This window comes from Molossus molossus, unplaced genomic scaffold, assembly GCF_014108415.1.
Source record: "Molossus molossus isolate mMolMol1 unplaced genomic scaffold, mMolMol1.p scaffold_m16_p_17, whole genome shotgun sequence".
Classification (NCBI taxonomy): domain Eukaryota; kingdom Metazoa; phylum Chordata; class Mammalia; order Chiroptera; family Molossidae; genus Molossus; species Molossus molossus.
The window spans coordinates 26588498-26610249 of record NW_023425352.1 but is presented as its reverse complement, the minus strand read 5'-3'; the positions used below and the strand labels follow the sequence as shown (position 1 = coordinate 26610249).

Below are 21752 nucleotides of genomic sequence, written 5' to 3'. Positions count from 1 at the left end.
GCATTCATTGTTGGTCACTCCTCCTACCTTCGATCTTTTGTCATTTGGAAAAAATGGATTCTAAATTATGTGCCCATGAGACAAAAGGTGTGTTACCAGGTGTTATTACTAGGTGTTAGTTTTGGTTTATGACCTCTGAAAATTATTTGCATTACTTGTTGTTACCATCCTTTTCATTTTGGGCCTTGTAAGCTTGTTAGCACTCTACCAAGGTTTTTCCCCCCCATCTTGTAGCTGTAATTTGCCAATTAAGATGAGAGTGACTATTCTAATTTTTTTTTTACCCTGAATACTTTCATATTCAAAGAAAGCCAAAATGTTATTTTCAGTAATAGAAAAGTTTAAGAATGTGTGTGTGCAAGTGCATTTGGGTACATTTGCCTCTGGCTATCGGCCACAAATGTCTCCCAACCCCAGTTCCACAGTAAAATTCTTGCTTCCCCGTGCACTGTGCTAGGGGGTTCATGAGCTGGGTAATCAGCACAGGCCATATGGTTAAATGTGGCCCAGGGTTTCTGTGAGCATCCTGAAAACCACTTCGGCATCAGACTCAGAAAGGTCAAAAGAGCACAGAGGTATGTGAAGGTCATAGCAGACTTGCAGTTGGAGGAAGCAGCTCCAATATGTCGTAGTGGGCCCACACGCCCTGCACCGGAGCTGATATTCATGTGGATGTACATGTTTAGAGTGGGGTCCATTCTGATTGGTTAGCACCATACTCGTAGTTCATGCATGTAGCATTGCTCCCACCTCTGCCGTGTCAGGCTCAAAGGTGAGAGCTGCAGTATTTGTAACTGGTAATGTTTGCCTTCCCTGGGTGAAGCCTGAGACGGGTGCATTGGCTTTACCTTGGTGCCTATATTATTCTCCATTATAACACAGTGTGTACTCAACATTTCCATTGGGCCACTCTACAAAAAGGCTTGGTTGTTAAAGCCTCTACCAGCTTCTCTAATATGCTCTGTCACCAAAACAGGCCTGTGTGGACAGCTGCTACTCTGTCCCTTCTATTAAACATTGTTCCGTTTGGATTATTTCAGATCAGTTTAGATAAACTCAGATGGACTTTTTTCATGCTTTAGTTCATTTAGATCATGATAAAACAGGCCTTCTACCCAATCTGTAAAAGGCTTGCTGTATATACATACAGTGGAAACTTCTGATGATTGGATAGGACTGGAGAAAAGCATTTGATTCATGGGGAATTGAGAATCGTGTTGAATTTCATAGATAGTGAAGCTTACTATCTTCACTGAAGCCTTGATTATTTTTCCAACATCTCCTCTATCCCAAAAGTTTCTTTTTTTTCTTTTTAATGTCTTTGACTATGGCTACCTATGTTAATGAAACTGCTGAGTATGTATGTTGGCAACCCTTTCTCAGCATTAAGTTGCACAAAAGCATTAATATGTTTTGAGTAGGTTCATTTAATCTTTAAAAAGTGGTTTTAAAGTTTTAAAAAAATCTTTATGTAGAGTCGTCACTGGATATTGTTTTTGTGGTGACTTATAGCTGAGGTCAGCCAATGTCAGGTGTACTGATTCCTGTACATGCATTCAAGGTGCCCCTTAGCTGCACATAGACGACCTAGGAAGGGTGCTTGCATTAGGTTAGGGAGAGGTGTGAGGCAGTAAGTGGGTGGGACTTTTCTAGTTCCAGGTTTATAATTCATTCCATTACTTTTCTTAATTTCTTTCTCTTTTGTAAAAGCTTATTTACTCCAAGATAATAGCCTTCTCTCCCATTCTAAAAAGCATTTGAGAAAAGTTATCAATGTGTATGTATTTATTTATACACCTAACAATGCAATGGATCATCTTTAAAATCAACTTACACTTTATAGTAGTGACTACATTCAAATAGACTGGGATTCTGCATAATTATGAGATTAAAAGTTTAGAATTATTTTTGTATTTGTTGGATCTACTTTTTGCTGATTCAGTTCATTTTGCGAAAGAAAGAGAAAAGAAAAAGACTCAAGGACTGATTCTGGAAGGCCCTTTTGTATACTTACAACTGATTCTGTCCCCCAGACACCTCCAAACGCAGGCTTGATATTGGCTCGAGTCTCCCCGTACTTTCCCTCTTGCAAACACCCCCTTCTCATATCTTTCTTCACAGTATGGCTTGCACCAGATGCAAGGGCAGTCTGTCCCACGTTCTGGATTCCAGACCAAAAAGAAAGTCTCCCCCTGGGCCTGTGCTCAATGAAGTGACTGTCCCAATGTTGGAGTTCAAGTGGTTGATAAGAGACCACTGGTATTATCTCTTAGCTTCTGGAGGAGCTGGGAGATGCCTGGGAAGCCATCACTGAAGCCCCGTCATAGCTCCCCAGAGCTGGCCCCTCTTCTGGAGACCCACTTTCTGTCCCAGGGGCCCCCTGGGTTTGGGAGGACACCATAGAGACTGCTGCCTGGTCAGGTCCAGAGCCTCGCCCCTGGCTCCTCCTCACACATGTAGCAACCTTGCCGCTCAGCAGGAAGGCCACGGGCCTTTGTTGTGCTCTTGAGGCTTCCTGCAGGGGGCTGTTATTAGCATCTGTTAATCTGCAAATGCTGGTCCCTTGGATGCCTTAGGTAGGCCAGTCTTTTGTGTCTGTATTTTCATTGAAGACTTCTCCATGAGCCTTACCTAAAATATCATCTTAGGCTGTAGCACCTGTGCCTCATTGTTGCTGGAGTAGCGTGGATAGAGAGGTGCAGTTAGTCATCCCTTCACATAATACGGTACTTTAATAATGGGGTCCTCTACACATCACATACTGAATTTGTCACTGTTCAGACAGGTCATCAGTAAAACACTTCCAGACAGTTATTTGAATTGAAGTTTGGCCCGTGATGGATTCTGTGGTGAGGGCGGGAGCTGTCACTCTCAGTTCTGAGCAGCATTCCTGTGGATTAGTGGCCCTGAGCCAAGTAGGAAAGGACAACATGTTTGTGATGCAAACTGGAGAGGCTCTGGTGTCACCATCAGCAAGTCTGGTGTCTTGTCATCGCACCTGAGACTAGGCTGCAATTTCCCAAGATGCTGGCCCAGGGAGCCACACCCAGTTTTTCTCATTGTAGGGCTCTCTTTGGCTTAGAGATGATCCATCAAGAGTCTGCAGACTATGGGCTGGTTGCTTTTTCGTAAAAGTTTTGGAACAAAGCTGCGCCCATGTGTGTATGGATCGTCTTTGGCTGCTCCAGCAGAGCTGAGCAACTGAGTGCCCACAGAGCCTGAACTGTTGACTCTTGGGCCCTTTGGGAAAAAGTTGGCTGACCTTGCTTGAGAAAAGAATCCTTTTTCAGGAACAAACGTTCCCTGGTGTATCTTCTTTCTTCTGCCTTTTCCTCTCTGTCTTCTTTTCTTCCCCTTCTCCTTAGCTTACCTTGATCTTGTTTGTCCCTTTACATTTCTTTATTTCTTCTTGCTACAAGAGACAGGTTACATCATTGCTTGAGCATGTTGAACCCCATCTCCTGAAACGTGGGTCACTTAGCCTCACGTCTGCCTTCTTAGATTCACTCGTCACAGTAACCAAAACAGGATCCCCTTTAGCCTATGGAGTCCGAACCCTTGAGCAAATAGGAGTTCAGAGTTTGCTTCACTGTCTTTTATCATGGACCTGACACCAGCTTCACTTCTTGTTTATTTCTAAAGGAAACCGAGACTCTGTTTCGTTCGAACTTAGCTGAGACTACATTAGTTGGATGCTCAGTGTTCTGAACCTCACATTTAGATATGGAAAGTCTTCACAGCGGGGAAGCAGGATCGAATCCCAAACCCAAAGCCTTGTTTATTATGTATCTTGGGCCAGCTTCCAGGAAAATGAAACTCTTGGCTCTGATGTTTTTCTCAGTCCCATACTCTTCTTTTAAAATAATTTTATTCAGGGCAGGCCAACATATAAAAAATAGAGGCCCGAAGTGCTTTAGAAAAGAGGAATAGAAAATCGGAGCACATTCTAACCTGCGTGTGACTGAGAAGTTGTGGTTAATAACATTAGATTGAATCCATTCAACTTCCAAGGTGTTACTCTTCCCCTTCCCACAAAACTCAAGCATACGTTTCCAGGCTTTTTAAAAATTAAATTGAATGTCATGTTGGTGAAACTATTTTGTCAGTATCCCCAAAAGAGTGGGACTGTTTTCATTGTTTTGAAACAGATCATTATCATTTTGAATTCTTAGCTATACAGTTCTGTCGCCTTACGGCTTGATAGCTACTGAAATACTGGCCCTTCTTTCTGTAAGAATGAACTCACATCTGCATCACATCAGCAAGGTGGTCCTTGCAGCCCAGCCGTACATCCTCTTCCCTGTGCTTGCTTCCAAATTGTCTTCAGGGAAAAAAGTAAAATAAAAAGGTTATTGTATTTAAAGCAAGCAGAATTACGGGAAGCCTTTGAGGCAGGCATCACTATAATTCATCCCTTGAAACATCGAAACAAACTGCTGTATTCTACAGTAGAAGGCTTGGAAGACTTTGAAGGTCTGATCTCTGTAAAGATAATAAATCCTACTCAGGTCGAAACCCAGAATGATGCTGCTCCTGGCTCAGGGCTTTGCTGGCGGTGCTGGGGACCCAGGGAACCACGGATCTTTGCTCATGCTTTTGTCCTTTGGAATGGAGCTGAAGCTGGTCCGTTCCTTCCATTTCTGCCCCTCTGTCTGATCCTCCTTGTCTCAGAGCTGGGGTTGACGCTCTACACTTCGGAGCCACCCTTTACTCCATTCTTCAGAGAGGGCGATGCGTAGTTACGCTCACCTGGGGAGCAGTGACACAGCTTTCGCACCTACCTGGGACCATGGCGTTTAACACAAGGTACTCAGTAGGCAGGTAGGTATATGAAAGTACAGACTTGCCAGAAAAAATAAAAAAGAACCAGGTGCTCATGGTTTTATACTATGCCAGAGATTGGACGGATGCATTTTACCTTTTTTTCAATGGGTTATTTAAAAAAATAATAATAGAGATCATATGTGGCCCTGACAGCCTAAAATATAACATATTTACTACGTGGCCCTTTCCAGAAAAGGTTTACTGACCTTTGCGATGTCACTCAAGATCAGATTGTGCCGGCAGCTAGGTACAAACTGATTTTTTGTGTGTAGTCCAACATTGCAATATTTCTTTGCTTCTGGGTGTTAGGGTATCTTGTGAGTTCATCTCAGCACGTGGCTGTGGTTGCACATTATCCCTGAGGAATGCTTGTGCGTTAGAGAATGAGGAAATGTTCACTGAATTGGAGACTTACAACCTTACCCACTAGGATAGGTATCAAGTCCCAGTCTTAAACTGAAGGTACTATGCTCTTTGTCATGTTTATGAATCAGGGTCAGCTAGACTGCGGAGAGACATTCCTCTGTGGCAGTGCTCAACACACGGAGTTACTAGGAACGTCAAGCACGGAATATTGCCTCCCCGGCAGGCACAGGGCTTGCTCGCTTCACCCCCGGAGCCGGCTTGCACATTTCTCACTCCCCTTTGGTTATTGTGAACATAAGTGGCTGGTCTTTGCCAGTTGGAACCTTGAACCCAGATCACCCGTCCTCAGCTCTTACAAATACCAGCATGTAGCCCAGCTGGTGTGGCTCAGTGGTTGTGTTGTCCCATACACCAAGAGGTCGCCAGTTCGATTCCCAGTCGGGGCACATGCCCAGGTTGCGAGTTCAATCCCCAGTAGGGGGCATGCAGGAGGCAGCTGATTGATATTTCTATCTCTCCTCCTCACTTACTATCTACAAATCAATAAAAATGTTTTTTAAAAACTACCAGCAAGTCGATGGCACCTTGTTGGCATGCCAGCCACTCCAAACCGAAATTCCGGGCTCTTTGGCCTCACCAGTGAGATCGACCCAGTCGGGCCTGACTCACCTCACTTTGAGCAGCCGCCTCTGGCCCCTTGTCTCTTCCCTCTTCTGCTTCCGCCACCAGCCCTTCCAGGAGGTGGCTTCTCTGGAAAGTGTCCCACCTCCAGGCACTTCACTGAACACATGTATGTTGTATTAGAAGCATTTTTCCTTTCATAATCCTGTTTTTCTTCTGATACTTAGCCATTGGGTCCAGATGCTGTCAAATTGATCAATTTTTTCACCCCACTGTTTTCTGGAATCTACATCTCATGTCTTATAGCTAAAGCTGTAGTGTTTGGGCGCTGGTTTGTGGGAGAGATGCTACGCAGACAAGATTTGCATACTTTTGTATATTTAGACCACAGGTGGAGTTTAGTTTCAGAGCCACCGTAGCTGAAGGTTATTTCACCATTGGTTTCTGCATTCTCAGTACTAGTTCTAGGAGACTGTGGCGTTTCAAATGCATATATAATACATATTTATACACACCACTGTGGAGTTTATTTCACTGTGTAAATAGTGATATTTTCCTGTTCAAATGCTTCTATAGAAAGTATTTATTTTAACAAAAAAAAAATTAACTGTCAAAAGGGCTTTCCAAAAAAAGTGTTCTTTCTAGCCACCCATCCTCCCAGCTACTGTGCTCAGCCACTGAACCCCCAAACAACAAAGCAAAGGCAAATGGGTGGGGTCTCGAAACTCTCACTGTTTGGGGGCAGATGCAGCATGGATTGGGAACCCTGAGTGCGTCCCCCACAGGCACCCATCCCAGAACAAAGTGGGTCTCCCAGGTGTGGCATCAGGGCTAGCCTCAAGCAGCCCACTTTAGCATGCACAGTGGGTACGTTCACCTGTGCACTGCAGCAGCCTGTGCAGGGACGGGAGCCTTAGTTCTAACCCCGAGGAAATCCAAACCCATACCTGTGGGATATGGAGAAACCACTGGTTGCCTAAAGAAAGCATTAAGTTGTATTTTAGTCTTTCTCATGTTTGTGAAAGACACCTATTCCCACTCTCCTTAGCCATAGGAGATAAGCATGTTTTCTTTCACACCTTGACAGTACTCATGATCCACTCAGCTCTCCTGTTCCCCCACACCCTCCCCATCTCAGCAAGCATCTGTGCAGATGTGGGCACCCCCCCGTACCCAGTGGTTATAGACGAGGCCATCTGTTCTAAGATGTGTACAGCGTTACTTCTCAGGAGTCCTGGTCTGCATTTCAGAGTATCCCTAGACATAATGGAACCGATGCTTTCCGATCATGTTCCTCTTCCCCGTGCCCCGTTCCTGGGCGCTTCTGTCTGAGTCATGAGTCTCATTTTGTCGGACCGGCTGGACTGAGGACTGCAGAGAGCTTGGGACTGGACCACAGGGGATTTTGTCATCCATTTGAATCATAGCTTGCATATTTACTTATGGCTTCCCTTTGTCTTTTTCAAACAAATGAGGAGGACACTTGAACAGTAATGCTGGAGAATGTTTTTTTCCTATGATACTATTTGTAAGCAGATCTGATTTTAAGATGAAATGTGAATGGGTAACTAGGTGCCAGGGAATTTAGCACTGAACTAGACAGTGAAAACCTTTTTTAACCTTTGTGGGAAGAAAGAAATTTTGCTTGCATTTAAATGTTCACAAAAAGTAAAGTTGTAAATAGTTTTTAAAAAAATATTTATTATATGTGCTGTATACAGATTCATGTTCTGAGTGATGGTTTGCATTGTAGTGCCGTAGAAGAATATATTTTGAGCAGTGGACTTCCTTTCATAACACAGTTCACACATGGAGAAAGAACAAAAACCAGCAGGTTGAGAGCTGTTTGGGGCATCTAATCTGTAATGTTACATCAAATCCAAGCTTTAACTGCCCCTCTTCTCATCTGGTTATGTTATATATTATATATATGTGTGTGTGTATGCGCGCGATAAACTGGTCAGTGGTCAGTCCCAGATCTGCAGAGCAGATTTCCAGGTGTTCTTTCTGATGTGTTGCCTATAAGCAATAAGATCCTAGGTAATAACATTTATTCTGGGCTCCGCGTGGGCCCTTGTCTCAGAGGATAGGGTGGGGGGTAGAACAGCTCTTGCTAAGACCTCTTGCCTTTGCCGGAGAGGTTGCTGTACTTGAATTTTTGCTTCTGTTTGTCTGCACGCTCCTCCCAGTCATAGAACTCGATCAATGGATGAGAGATCTGCCAGCACTAGACATATCAAAAATTGGTCATAGAGATTGGAAAAGTATCCATTTCCCATGAATTTGTAAGGGCTTCCAGCATCTACGTGAGGCAAAGCTCATTTGGCTATAGAGTAAATGTAAGAACTTTCTACATTTTAAATGGCCAATTTGAAGTCCTTTGACTATGTGTGACCTACGTTGAAAAGCTAGCTCCTTTCCCGGAATCGTTCTCTGTGTCTGGGTTTGAAATGTTGGGAGCCCCTTCGTGTCTGGGGAGCCCCTTCAGTGAGTGCAGAGAGGGCAGCCGCACCTCCTCGCCTCCCCGCATGCCCAGTGCAGCAGGTGTCTAAGCAGTTTAGCAGCCTCTCCTTGTGACCATCCGAAACTTTAGGAAAAGTACCCCACACCCAAATAACCATTTATAGAATAATGTAGTTTTTTAGGCTTTTGGAATATGTCTTCTCTTTTGTATTTATGATGGTATTTGGAATTTTTCACTCGTGTTTTTTTAGATTGAAGTGGGTGCATTAGGATAAAACTTTCCATTGCTGAGCCTGAAAGCAAGCAAGAGGAGAGAAATTGACCTGTGTTGTGTCATTGAGAAGGTGACTACTTCTTGTGGCGGGAGGGCGGGGAGGGACATTGTAGATTACCTGGGAGTGAAATAGAATTCTGGCCTGAGACACCCCAAGTCTTATTACTTTGTAATAAATAATCCCCTTGTTAGCCTCACTTAATCTCAATAGAAGCCTGCTGTTTACCCTCAGGGAACAAGTAGTTTTCAAAGTTGAGCTCCTCCAAGGTCATTGGCTGGTGCCTGTGTGCAGGCATTGTCTGTCTTTGTGAACGCATGGCATTATCTTCCCATATGCATTATGATATTAAGAAATTCAACCCCAATCTGTATGAAAAGCACAGCCCAGGGTCCTACTTGAGGCCAGAGTTCATGCCTTTGAGGGCCCCAAGGGTCATAGGAGGCCCATGCAATTTAACTGAAGCTCAGGTGCCGCGGTGGGTTTTTATTCTTTTAGGGCCCTTCCGATGAGTTTAGTGCAAGGGCTGCTGGTCCGGCTGTGGATCCAGGGAGCTCTAAGATGAATCTCTACCGTTCCTTTAAAGGTCTCTCTGGTTCCTCCCAGTGTTGTCATGGCCAAGGTCAATCTCGTAGTCGTTCAGATGTGCTCTTTTTTGCTGTCTTGTGAGTCTTAGCCAGTGATCCAGATGCCCAAGGAGAGAGTCTCTGAGGGCCCCGCCCCTTCCCGGTACCGAGTGTGTGCTCCTGACCTGTGTGCATGTGGTCTTTCCAAGAGCAGGGAAACCAGAAATTCTGCAAACCGTTATCAGATGATCAGTGTGTATCTCTTGGGCCTGGATTTCCACTATGTTAGTGAGTGTAGGAAAATACTGTGTTGTTAATGGATGAAAATTTAATGTATGCTGTGAATTTATTGGTTTGAAACATTGAAAATTTTTCATTAGACAATGTTTACATACCTCACCTGAAGAACCTTTGAGAGTGTATATATGAAAATTTAAAATATATTAAGTTGCTTTAAAACAATATGTATAGCTATAAAAGTTGGAGTTATTTTAACTTTGAATATGTACCAAGTCTCCTAAATATTGAAATCGTGTGGACTTTTTGTGCTTCTGTGTTTTACTTTCCTATTAGGCCATGTAGGAAACTGTGTTCTTGTTATGGTGAAGGGGCCCTCGCTGAAATCCAAGCTTGGAAGGATTTCCTTTGTTGTTTCAGATTTTCTTGTTTGGTTTTGAGGGATGGGGTGTGGAGCTAGAGGATGTGTGGGAGGGGTTTCTCTAACATTGACATCTATTCCATGAGCTTTTTCTAGGCGCTTATTTTATTGCAGCGTATTAAACTTCTTTGATATTAACGCGTGTTTGTGTAGTCACTGGAGAGGGCACCAAATGCATCAAAGCCCAGCATTCAACTCGTAGCCTAGAGAGAAGTTGACATGTTGCCAAAAGGAACCAAAAAGCAATACGTCGGCCTCACCACCCCGCCCCCAGGTCGGGGCTTAAAGGAACATTGTTGGCCAGGTCTGTAGCCTGTTGTGGCTTATGCCTAACTTCAGGGTGAAGAAGACACGGTGGGTGGACCCTTAGAAACTCCTTGCCGAGTTGGAAAGGTGTCAGTGCTTCGTCCTGAGGGGCGGGGAACAACTGACCTCCTCGGACTCCTGCGCAGGTAGGCAGCTGAGAAATAAGGGGGCGATACCACAGCCCTGAGGGAGGGTTGCCCCAGCTCTCGTAGCCCAAGGGGGGTGTGACCGAAAGGTAGCAGGAAACCCTTCCAGTGCCTCATGACCTGTTTCATTACATTCTTTCAAGTCTCTGAGGTGGCTGTGTACGGAGCCAGTGGCCAGGGATCCCTGTGGAATCAGCCACGATTTCACTGACAAGCTTATCTGACACTGGCCATGGACATGCCCAACCACGTCCAGTGAAACAGCCCGCAGCTGGCCGCTGGGCCGCCCCTCTCAGTGTAATTTGGAGAATTATCCTGTTGCGGATGAGGCCCCTCACTGTTAAAATAGGCCTCCTTTCCAGCAGTGCTCATCCTCGGGTGGGGTACCTAGAGGACGACCTGGGAGGTGCGGGCTGTCTGGTAGATGCGCTATCACCAACTCCGCCTCCACCCCAGCCAAGTCCCGCCTGCCCGGTCCTCCCGCGGGTGTCCTTTTAACTGTGACACTTGCCGCTTACTTTAACCCTGCAATTGCACTCGGGTGGCTCACAGATGGGTTTCATTTTTAGCTCACTGGTGGTGCTTTTTTAAGATTTTTAAACCATGAGTGTTTACATAGAAATTGATTTCTGGCTTCCCCTTAAAAAACGATAATGAAGCCCGGGCCGGTTTGTCTCAGCGGTTAGAGCATCGGCCTGCGGTCCTGAGAGACCCAGGTTCGGTTCCCGCTAAGGGCATGTACCTCGGTTGCAGTTTGCCCCCGGCCCTGGTTGGGTCATGCAGGTGGCAGCCACTTGATGTGTCCCTTTCATGTTGATGTTTCTCTCTCTCTCCTCTGTCTCCCTCCCACTCTATTTGAACAAAAAACAAAAACAAAATCCTCATGTGAGGATTAAAAAAAAAACGATAATGAAGCCCAGCTGGTGTGGCTCAGTGGTTGAGCGTCGACCCACGCACTAAGAGGTCGCCGGTTCGATTCCAAGTCAGGGCACATGCCCAGTTGTGGGCCTGATCCCCAGTGGGGGGCATGCAGGAGGCAACCAATCAATGTTCTCTCTCATCAATGTTTCTATCTCGCCCTCTCCCTTCCTCTCTCTCTCAAATCAATTAAAAAAAATTTTTTTAAAGATAACAAAGACCTGACAAAATCAGTGCAGAGTAAGAACCAGCTGGACCTCAGTCGGTTGGAAAGGGTGTCCTTTAGGTCACCACTGTCCCTCAGTTCCCATTTGTCCCTTTGCTGCAGCAGGGAAGCGGGTCTCTGTAGCTGCTGCTTGGTCAGAAGTGGCAATCAAATGGTGGCCCGAAGGGCCTGCGCCACTTGACTGACTGAGGTGACCTGCTGGCCACTCCAGACCCTTGAACTCAGAATCCTGTTTTAACCCATTTTCTCTCATGTCCCTGGTTCATTACATTTCCTCCAAATCCCTCATCGCTTTGAAGGCACAGCAGTTACTGTCCCTGGCCACTTTCAGGGTGACTGCTGTTCAGGTGCAGCTTGTGTGACCATCACCACAGCCCAGTGTTCTAGTGGGAAGTTAGCCCACATCCTGGCCTCGGAGGAGAGCGGGCGGGGTCTCCTCAGTGTCGGGGACCTTGCCCAGCCTGCCTGCCAGGGCCTGGCCTCACTCAGACGTCACCTTACAAGACTCCCGCATGCAATTTTGTATGTAGTTGGAAGTCGTAGCAGAACCATTAAGGCAGTATGTTTGCCTCCGTTCCCCACTGATCCCTAAGAACTGCTGCCCTGGCAACAGGCAGGTTAGCCTTACGAGACAGTCTGAGAAGCCACACTGCTTTCTAATCGGTTGCCCTGATGCTCTGAAATTCAGAGCCAGGTTAAATACGGGCATGGCTGTGTACACGAACTTCCAAAATGAAGGCTTCACAGCAGACGCAAAGGGAAATGACACGAGCAGCCTCCCGGACCCGTGGGCTGTGCTGTGCCAGGCTCTGCCGTCACACTGACGTCCCGGGAGCGACGACACAGCTGCCTTCCAGACCCCTCAGGACCACCAGAGAGTTCCCAGGGCAGACGTCCTCGGGGTAATGCATCTGGGAGCCATCCACGGACTGGCCGAGGTGTGTGGGCAGCCCAGAGGCCCTCAAACCCACAAGGGTGCATGTCGACAGCCTGGCTCACCCTCAGTGCGGAAAAAGATCAGCGAGACAGAACCTGAGTGCATCAATGTCGTGTTCACATGGAAGACAACAGACAATATTCCACATGTTCTAAAACAACACTTCTAGGCAAGGGCAGGTGTGGCTCCCCCACAGCCCTGTTCTAAACCAGTCTCTCTAGGAGAGGGACCCAAACAAGGCTACAGAAACCTCCAAGCAGAATGTCACAACCACAGAGCATCTGAAAATCAAACGAGACACTGGATGTTGACTTGAACATATAAAAATACTATAACAAAATGAAATACAAATATATATTAGAATCTGTTAAGTATTCTGTATAAAGAGATACTTTCGTGGTTAGGCTAACAGCAGGCAAAGAGGAGGTGAAGTCCAGCCTTCTCCGTCTCCAGACACCGTCGCAGGGAGTCTGGGTGCGGGGACTCCTCTGCTGTGTCTCTTCAGTGCGTGTCGAGTGGAAACAGCCAGTGGCAACGTCCAAGTGAACTGAAGGTCTTCACCAAAGGAATGGAAGGTGTGGAGCTGACTTCCAGACAGATGATTCTGTGGTAGCCTCTGGGACTCGGGCCAGATGCGATCAGGCAAGATGAGCGGCGATCCAGGTCCTCAGCAGCATGCGGGTGGGCGGCTCAGCGGAGGAACACTTGGTCCCGCGCACGGCTCTCTTGGCCCCTTGCTGTCCTCACCCTCGTGGTGGCTCCCAATCTTCCGGCCACACCAAGGGCAAGTGTGGAGCTGGACTGGGACGTGGGGCTCCGTCCTCTGCCCTCCCCTCCCCACGTGGCACTGGGGCTGCAGGACTCCTGGCGGCCGCCAGCTGTCCGCAGGTGTCCTGTCTACCTTCTGGGAAGAGGCCCTGCAGTCAGGGCCCCTGAAGCCCTGGAAACTGCTTCTCCAAGGCAGCAGGGATTGGAGGGCTTGAGAACACCTCTGTTCCATGGAAGGAACACAGTAGCTGCGCTTGAACTTCGCTGCCTGTCCAGCCTGGTGCCAGCTGCTCTCCAGAGGCCCTCAGTGGCCCAGGAACGGGGTCAGAGTGATGCTGTGCAGCGAGGCCCATGCTGCTGTCCACGGGGGCAGGGGCCCTGCGGCCTTGCTCAGAGCCACAAGAAAATGGAGCCCAGTGCCCGGAGAGAGGCAGATCCGGGCATGCTGGCTCCTCCCCAGCTGGGCAGGCAGGGTCCTCTTCCCATTCCAGGGGTCCCGGGCTCAAACCTGCTGGCCTGAGTCCTAGTGTGGCGGGGCACCAGACTCCGGGTCACAGGAGGCTCCTGCCCCCTGCTACTCGGCAGCAAGGCCCTCATCCCCCGCCCCCTGCCCCCCACCAGCCCTGGTGGCTGAGGACAGGCACCTGCCGCCCCACCCACACTCCCCCAACCCTGCCTTCTGTTCACAGATGGAAGGAGCCAGGAAAAGGGCGTGTCCGCCCCCCTTGCCCAGCAGGATTCCCCAGGGGTACACTATCTTGGGGAGACATCTGGGACAGGAGAGTGGGACTTGTCTTCCTTCCAGCCAACTTGCTATTTAGGTTCAAATGTAATCTTTCCACATTTTCATACTGCACGGAAGAGAAGCATCTGAGGTACACGGTCCTGTGTGCAGTGACTCCAATGCGGAGTCTTCCCTTGCAGGAGCCTGTGGTGAGTGACCCCAGCCGGGCCGTGCCTGCGGTCGGAGCCCTCGCTGGGCTCAGCTTCCCCAGCATCACCGCCGCATCGCTTCCCCGGGTACCACTGTGCTGGTGGTTAGTCCACCTGTGTCCGTGAGGGCAGAACACCCACAGTGCCCGCCCCGGTCAGGCACACACATACCTGTTGATGTGATGAGCGAAAATGGATCTTCTAACTCCTGCCACCCCCCTTCTGGAGCCACGGTGGGAGGGTCCCCGTGGCTTTCGCGTTCCCACCTCCTCATTTGAGAGCTGAGGAGGTTGAGGCCCACGGGGAAGGCATGTGCCCAGAGCGACAGAGCCAGCATGTTCTGATGCTCCCCACTGGTCTGCAGCGGGAGGGCTCTGAACCCCATCTCCTCAGGAGGAGAGCCCTCTCTGGCCAAGCCCTCACGACCTGCAGCAGGCTGATGGCTGGGGAAGCCCAGGAACAATGCCCCTTCGGTGACTAGTGTCTGGAGGCAGCAATGTTTATTCTGCTGAAACCAAGAATGCCCCTGTCCTTTTTGCTGAGGTCCCCCACCCCGAGAAGTCCCGGTGACCGTTTCCTCCACATGAGCCCCCTCCTTGAAACTGCAATGGTCACCCCATAACTTCAGCATTCAGAGGTCTGGTCCCAAGACCCACTTCCACCCCCGGCCTCACTCCTGAGGGTGCTCTGCCTGCCAGTCAGCCCAGGAGCAAGGGTCTGTCCCTTCCTGGCCAGCAGGAGGGGCCTTTCCTGTCCACAGCCTGGCCGACTGCCTGCAGACGCTGAGTAGCAGAAGGAGCAGAGAGCCAGGCTGGGAGGCCGAGAGTCCTTCAAGGTTATCTGCAGGGAGCAAGGGACTCGGGGGCCAGCACGGGCCACAGACAAGAGGGACAGGCTGGTTGGGAGGGGTGGTTCCTCCTCAGACTCAGGCAGCAGGCAGGGAGGGATTTCGCATTCTGCACTTGGCCTGACCTCACGTGCACATCCGTTCATCACATATTTATTAGCGCCTATTTGTGCAAGGCACTTCCAGAGAGGGTGGTCTACAGCCAGGCCTCGCCCACCTGCTCAGCCCGGCTGCTCAAGGTCGGCTTGAGAAAAGCTGCCTGGCCCCTGAGAGGTGACCCCAGCCCACCCAGGAGCCACCCCGGTGATGGCCTGACCCCAGCTCAGGACTCCTGGTGGCCATGTTCCTCGCCAGCCCTCCCTGCCCCATCGGCGCTGGGCGCTATGCGCACAGGGCACAGCCACACTTGGTGGGCTTCTCCACCTCCTCAGCAAAGGAGGTCCCGTCGCTGCACTCAAAGGTGAACTTCCTCCGCTTCAGCCGCAGGCCCTGGCAGCAGCCCTGGCCCGGGCACGAGCCCCGGCACTCCACCCACGACAGCGTGCGCGTGGTCTGGCAGATGGCATAGCCCCTCTGGACCTGGTGAAAGTCCCGGACAGGGTCCCCCCGGCACTCGGACTCTGGATGGGACAGACACCAAGAGAAAGCCTCAGGGCACCACTATGGGTCAGTGCTGCCCCCTGGGAGACAGAAAGAGGGGGGGGGGGAGGGGAGAGGAAGGGAGAGGGAGGGCAGCCTCCTTAGATGGCTCCTCCAGCCCTCAGAGCCCCTGTCCCGAGTCCTCCCTGCCCACCATGCTCATGCTCGGCCTTTTCCTGGGCCCTCAGCGTGCTCGGTGGGAAGGAAGGATTTCCTAGCTGCCAGGGCCCCCAGCACAGATTGGGCCACAGGCTCGGGGGCAAGGAGAGGCCGTGGCCTAGGGGGCCCCATGGCCTGGAGTTCTGGACTTCTCCAGACGCCCCGCCCCCTGCAGCTCCATTCCAGCAGCAGCATCTCGGTCAGGAGGGCCTGGGCCCGACCCTCAGACTTCCTGCTGCTCCCCAGTCCCAAGGTGGTGGGGCCAAGATATGGAGGTTTGGGCAGAAGCTGTTACCCTGATGGTCTCTTCTATAAGGGACAGACCCCCAACCAGAAGGGGCACTTACCCCGGATAAGGGGGCTGCAGGAAAAGCTGGGCCAGGGAGAGATGGGGCCCTGTCTTGGGGTGGGACTTGGAGCCCAGAGGGTGGGAGGCACTAAAATCCAATAGCAGCCAAAGGTTCAGGATGGGGTGGGGGGCACAGAGGGGTTGCTGAGGTTGGGAGGAAGAAAAAACCAAGTTGCTAAAGCCAGTTGTGGGGAGGGACCCTGGAGAGGGCTCATCAGGAGAGGGGCCCCTGACCTTGCTCACAACGCTCGCCCGAAAAGCCAGGGTCACACACACAGTGGGCCCCCTTGGTGGCCAAGGCCTGGCAGTGGCCGTGCAGGCACTGCAGGCCCCCACACGGCTCTGTGGGTGCCCCGGCCTGGTTGCACAGGGCCCCCGAGTACCCTTCCTGGCACCGGCAGCTGTAGGACAGAGCGTCGAGGGGCACGCACGTCCCGTGGACACACCTGGAGGGGACGGAGAGAAAACACTATGAGGACTGGCCGGAGCCCATCCACAGCCCACCGACCACCCCACCCCTTGCCTTGGCCTCATGGGAGGTTATCCTGTTTCCAAGATTGAAACAGGAAGCAAAATGCAAGTCTGTGTTTATCCCTAGGGACCTTTCCTGTTAATGAACATTGAAAACCAGAAAACAAAACCAAAAAAACCCTATGTTAGGCCACATGTTCTAGTTTTGGGATTTAGTAGTTCTGTCTTCCCTCACCACAGGGAATGGGGACTGCAAGGAAGGGAAGGGAGCCTGCAGGTGGGCAGGGGAGGGCTCCCGAGCCCAGTGCAGGCTCACTTGTGGCCATGACAGGGGCCGTCAGCTGGCTGGTCGCAGTGCAGGCCCCCCCAGCCGGCCTCACAGTGGCACACGGGCCCGGGGGTGGCGTTGGGCTGGCAGATGCCGTGCAAGCAGTAGAGCTTCCGGCAGGGCTCGCAGCCGGGCACCACCCCGGGCTTCATGCGTGTCTTGGTGAAGTCCTGCAGCTCGTTGTTGATGTACAGGTTTCGGATGCACCCGTGGAAGCTGGTGCCGTTAAGTATCTGCCACAGGCGGAAGGCGGCCGAGTTCACGTCCACTGGCATCCCTGGGGCGGGGGGGGGAGGGGCAGAGCTGAGCTGAGCCGGGCCTGCACAGTGCCTGGCACCTACCTCTGAGGTCTGCTGAGCGTCTCCAGTGTTCCCTCTTGCTCTTGGCCTCTGTCCTGTCTCCACAACCCTGGGCCCAGGCCCTCTGCCACCTGGGAGGGTCCAGACGCCTTCCCCAGAAGAAATGGAAAACCGCTTTCCCTATCATCAGAGCCTGAGGTGCCAGACCTGGCAACAGCCAGCTGGGTGTCTGAGTCTGGCTGCCCTTGACCAGGTCTCCTTCCTTCCCTCTGGAATACCTGTCTTACCTCCCAGAGACGGGGCCTGGAACTCAGGTGTCCGATACTTTGTCACCTGCTTTTGTGGTGGCCACTCACAGCGGCCCTCTGAGGTAGGAGTTGCTAAGCCCCCTTGGATGCTCAGTGCTGGGTGACTTCCCCAAAGTTGCACAATAAACAGCAGAGCTGGGATGAAAGCCCAGGTTTTCCATTCAGAGCACCCGCCCACTGTGCCGGCCCGGCCCTCCTGCACTGAGATGCGCCACCGCATCGGGAACCCGCTCTTCAGACCTGGAAATGCCTGCGGGTGGTGGTCAGGGCCACTTAGCTGCAAAGCCTGTGAAGCCAACGGGGTGGTGCCCAGCTAATGCAGGGACTTGGTGCCCGGGCCTCCTGCAACAGCTCTGGTCGGGCCCCAAGACTGGGAATGGACCCTGAACAACTGACAAGACCCTTCTGGCCCAAAGCCAAGAAGAAAGGTGCCCACAGAGCAGAAGACAGCTGAGAAAATCCCAGCCACCCACTCCCCAGGCCAGGCCTCGGGCCCGACTCAGGCACTTACCTCCTAGGTTAGTCTGGGCTGGGGGACAACAGCCTGGCTGCCAGCAGGGGGACAATCCACCAGCAGTGCGGCCATGCACTGGGACCCTCCCCCAGCACCCAGAATGTCCCCTACAGGCCAGTGCCCTTGGCACCAGTTCTCCCGGCCAGAGAGCAACAGGTGCCCCACCCGGAAAGGCTGTCACCATCGCCTGATGGAGAAGCCTGGGGCAGAGCAGGTCCTCACCTCCCACATAGAGGGGGGCCTCGCTGTTGAGAGTGTAGTGTTTGCCAAAGTTGTCCATGGTCATGGGGCTGCCGCCGTCAATGGAGAGATTCACCATCTGGTCAAAGGTGACCAGCTCAACAGTGTGGAACTGCCCATCATTGATCGTCTCAGCGCTGGAAGAAGACAAGGCACCCCCATCCCAGAAATGAGCTTCAGTTTGGCCCATCCCCACCTGGCACTTCTCCAGAAAGGCCGTTAGTCCTGTAGCTGCTTCCCAAGGGACCACATCTCTCAGGGGAGACCGCAGGGACTCAGTGGCCTACGGCCTGGGGAAAGCTGAGCAGTCTGGGGCAGGGATGGGCAACCGAATCAGTCTTCCCCGCCCCGCTCAGGAGGAACAGGGAAAGATGGGACCACTGCTCGGGTCTCACAGAGCCTCAGACACACGCTGGGCTGTACTCCATGGCTCAAATGCCCTTTTCCCTTGGGCAGCCCCGGTCTGGTGGTCCCAGTGAGACCCTTGAGAGTGGCTGGCGGGCGTGAGGAGCCCTACCTGTAGATGGCAGAGCTGGGGTAGCTGCCAGGGTCGTAGCTGACACGTACGTGGCCCTGGTACAGCTCCACTGCGATGTGGTCGTTGTCCCCGTTGTACAGCAGGATCCCGTTGTCCTCTGCTGTGGAGACCTGACGGGCAAGGGCACTCTCTCCAACCCCATCCCATGCAGCAGCAGCACAGGCTGGTAGGTGGAGCAAATGGGGCCCACGATTGGAAGAGAGATGCTATGTGCAGAACTGTCCTCCTCTACCACCAGGTGACATGTCCTCCAAGGGGCACTCACAGAGGCTGGCAGCCCCACAGTTAAATCCTCTCCACTGACAGTGTGGCCAGGGCCAGGCAGCAGAGGGCAGATGGGCCAGCTGAGGCCTGGAAACTGCGCCAGGAGGAGCAGGTAGGAGCCCTTCAGACCACCTGCTCCAAGAGGAAAGTCAGACTGGCTGTGGGGCAGCCCACTCTGTGGGCCTCAGGGAACTGCCTTGGGGCCAGGGTGGGACCTCCCGAGAAGACAAGTTCAGGAAGACTCTCTAACAGCCAGCGCCACCCAAACCTGGGAGGAACCACTCAGGAGGCAGACCCTGTTGCTGGAGCTGCCCCGCAGCTGAAGTTGTGCCTTGGGCAGGAGGCCTCTCTATGATGTGACTGGAGCCATGATCTTTTTTTCCTGCCAGTCCCTCTTCCCCCTTTCTTCTGGTAAAGACCCTGCCCCCTTGGTCTGCAGGGTGGGCACATGGCCCTGGCTTGGCCAATCATAGCAGCCCATCTCCTTGGACTCAGCGGTTGGTCCAGGGATGGGCATGTGACTGAAGGCAGACCAATCAGAGTTCTTCCCTGAGACTGTTGATTGTTGTCCAACTAGGCCCAGAAGAGCCAGCAGTAGGGATAGTGGGATAAACTGAGCCTCTCTAAGGATGTGCCTGAGGCAATGGATGGGTAGGGTTTGGGTGAGCTTTTTTGGAGAGCTTCTAGGTTTGCAGTGTGAACCAAGTTGGGTGGACAGAATTTTGGAGAGGTGATAAAGGGGAGGAGAGCAGAGTGGGCATGTTTGAGAGGTTGATGGGTTTCTGAGAAAAAGAAAAGGACAGAAGAAAGGAGAGAACAATGTGGCATTTGAGACAGGAAATGGAATTTTGGGAAAAGAGAGAAATGACTAAATAAGAGTTTTAAATATTTTATCATGCGATGTGCAACATAATCGACTCCCTCTTCCTCCCTAAGAATATCTAGTAAAATCTCTGTATTATTGATCGATGCTGTTGAAGTGGGGTTGCTTTTCCCCCTCAACATGATGTTCTAAGATAGAATTCAAGGCATAAAATGGCAAAACGGGACCGCAAGGACTTTTGGTTAAAGATATAAGCCCAGAGTTGCCCCCGGCTGAGCTTCTGGCACATGAAAAAGTCCTGTCGGCAGCATCGGAGGCCGAAGCTGGGGAGTGGTTGAGACAAGAGATGGAGGGAGAAGATCCCAGTAAGTCTGGTTTTCTGGGCCCAGTCACCCCTGAAGCCACCTCCTCGCTTCTTGGAAATTGGTTTTGCAACCCAGTTACCTTTCCAGTTGTGCCTGGCTCAAGCTGAGATGCTGACACCCACATCCAAAGCCTTTTGGCCAACACAGGGGCCTCCCCATTGTCCTGGGCAGGGATGCTTCTCGATGCTCTGACCTGAGGCCAGGGTGCCCTGCTGAATGCTTTTTAACTCCCCTCTGTGACTGACGCCCTGCACACACCTGCAGTGTGATGTTGGCCCGAGGCCAGTTCTGCAGGTCAGTGAACTGCAGGTAAGTGTCCCGATCCACAAAGTTGACACCGAGCAACTTCTCACACTCGGGGCCGCCGAAGCCCGGGAGGCACTGGCACACGGGCCGGCTGCCCTGGTCCACGCAGTTGGCCCCATTCTGGCACTCAGTCCCCTCGCAGGGGCTCCTGGAGGCGGGCGGGCGGGGAGGGGTCTCACAGAGCTGCCCACTAAGAGGGAAAGGACACAGGTCAGACCGGACAGGGCCGAGGGGCATCTTCCCCTCCCTGGTCCTGGAGAGGAAGTCACTAAACATCTTGGGAAACTGGATCCTTAAGGCAGCAGAAGATGTTCCTAGTGGACACTTTCCCCAAGAGCACTAAGAGCCGGAGGGTGATGAGAAACAAGCATGGTCCCTGGACCAGCAGTCCCCTGAGCACTTGTCAGAAATGGAAAACCTACTGTATCTGCTTTTTAACAATATGCCAGGTGATTCGTGTGCACAGTAAAGTTTAAGAATCACTCACTGCTCATGTCTCACTTTACAGAAAATAAAACTGAGACTTTAAACACAAGCAAAGGCGAGTGGGGGGGGAGATAAACCAAAAAATGTATACGCATATATGCATAACCAATGGACACAGACAGCGATACTGTGAAGGGGGATGGGAGCAGGGAGGAGGGTATCAACGGGGGTAAAGGAGAAACATCTGTAACAAAAATAAATTAAGTAATAAATACGTAAAATAAGGGGGAAAAGACACAAGCAAAAGAGGGAAGACTCAAATGACTAAAGTAAAGAAATAAAACAGGGGATATTATCACCAACAATCTGTAGCATCAGTATCCACAACAGCCAAAAAGTGGAAACAATCTAGATGTCTATCAATAGGTGAATGGATAAACAAATACGGTATATCCATACAATGGAATATTATTCAGCCATAAAAAGGAATGAAGTTCTGACACATGCTACCACATGGATGACCCTCAAAAACATGCTAAGTGAAGGCCAGTTATAAAGGACCACAGATTGTATGTCTCTGTTTATGTGAAATATCCAGAATAAGCACATCTATACACACATATACTAGTAGATTAGTGGCTGGGCAGAGCTGGGATGAAGGGGGTTGGGGTGACAGGTGTGGAGTTTCTTTCTGGACTGATGAAAATGTTCTGAAGTTGATTGTGATAATGAATGCACAACTCTGAGAATATACTAAAAGCTATTGAATTATACATTTTAACCAGGCAAATTGTATGGTACATGAATTATATCTCAATAAAACTATATATATAAAAAAGACCCAAGCAGAGCATGGGAGGTGGGTGGCCAGA

The 21752-nt window shown here is 50.9% G+C and overlaps 1 protein-coding gene across 1 annotated transcript in view; it reads right to left on the bottom strand.

The window, feature by feature from the left end:
• Nucleotides 1-14660: 14660 nt before the first annotated feature.
• The window catches only part of SLIT1 (slit guidance ligand 1), a 160323-nt gene continuing 153231 nt past the window's right edge, over nt 14661-21752 (bottom strand). The window contains exons 32-37 of the mRNA XM_036264940.1: nt 20407-20644; nt 18676-18806; nt 18141-18295; nt 16786-17074; nt 16233-16444; nt 14661-15471 (exon numbers count right to left, since the gene is read on the bottom strand). Of these exons, the coding sequence (XP_036120833.1) occupies nt 15233-15471; nt 16233-16444; nt 16786-17074; nt 18141-18295; nt 18676-18806; nt 20407-20644 (1264 nt within the window). The 3' untranslated portion in view covers nt 14661-15232. The remainder of the gene's footprint in view (nt 15472-16232; nt 16445-16785; nt 17075-18140; nt 18296-18675; nt 18807-20406; nt 20645-21752) is intronic.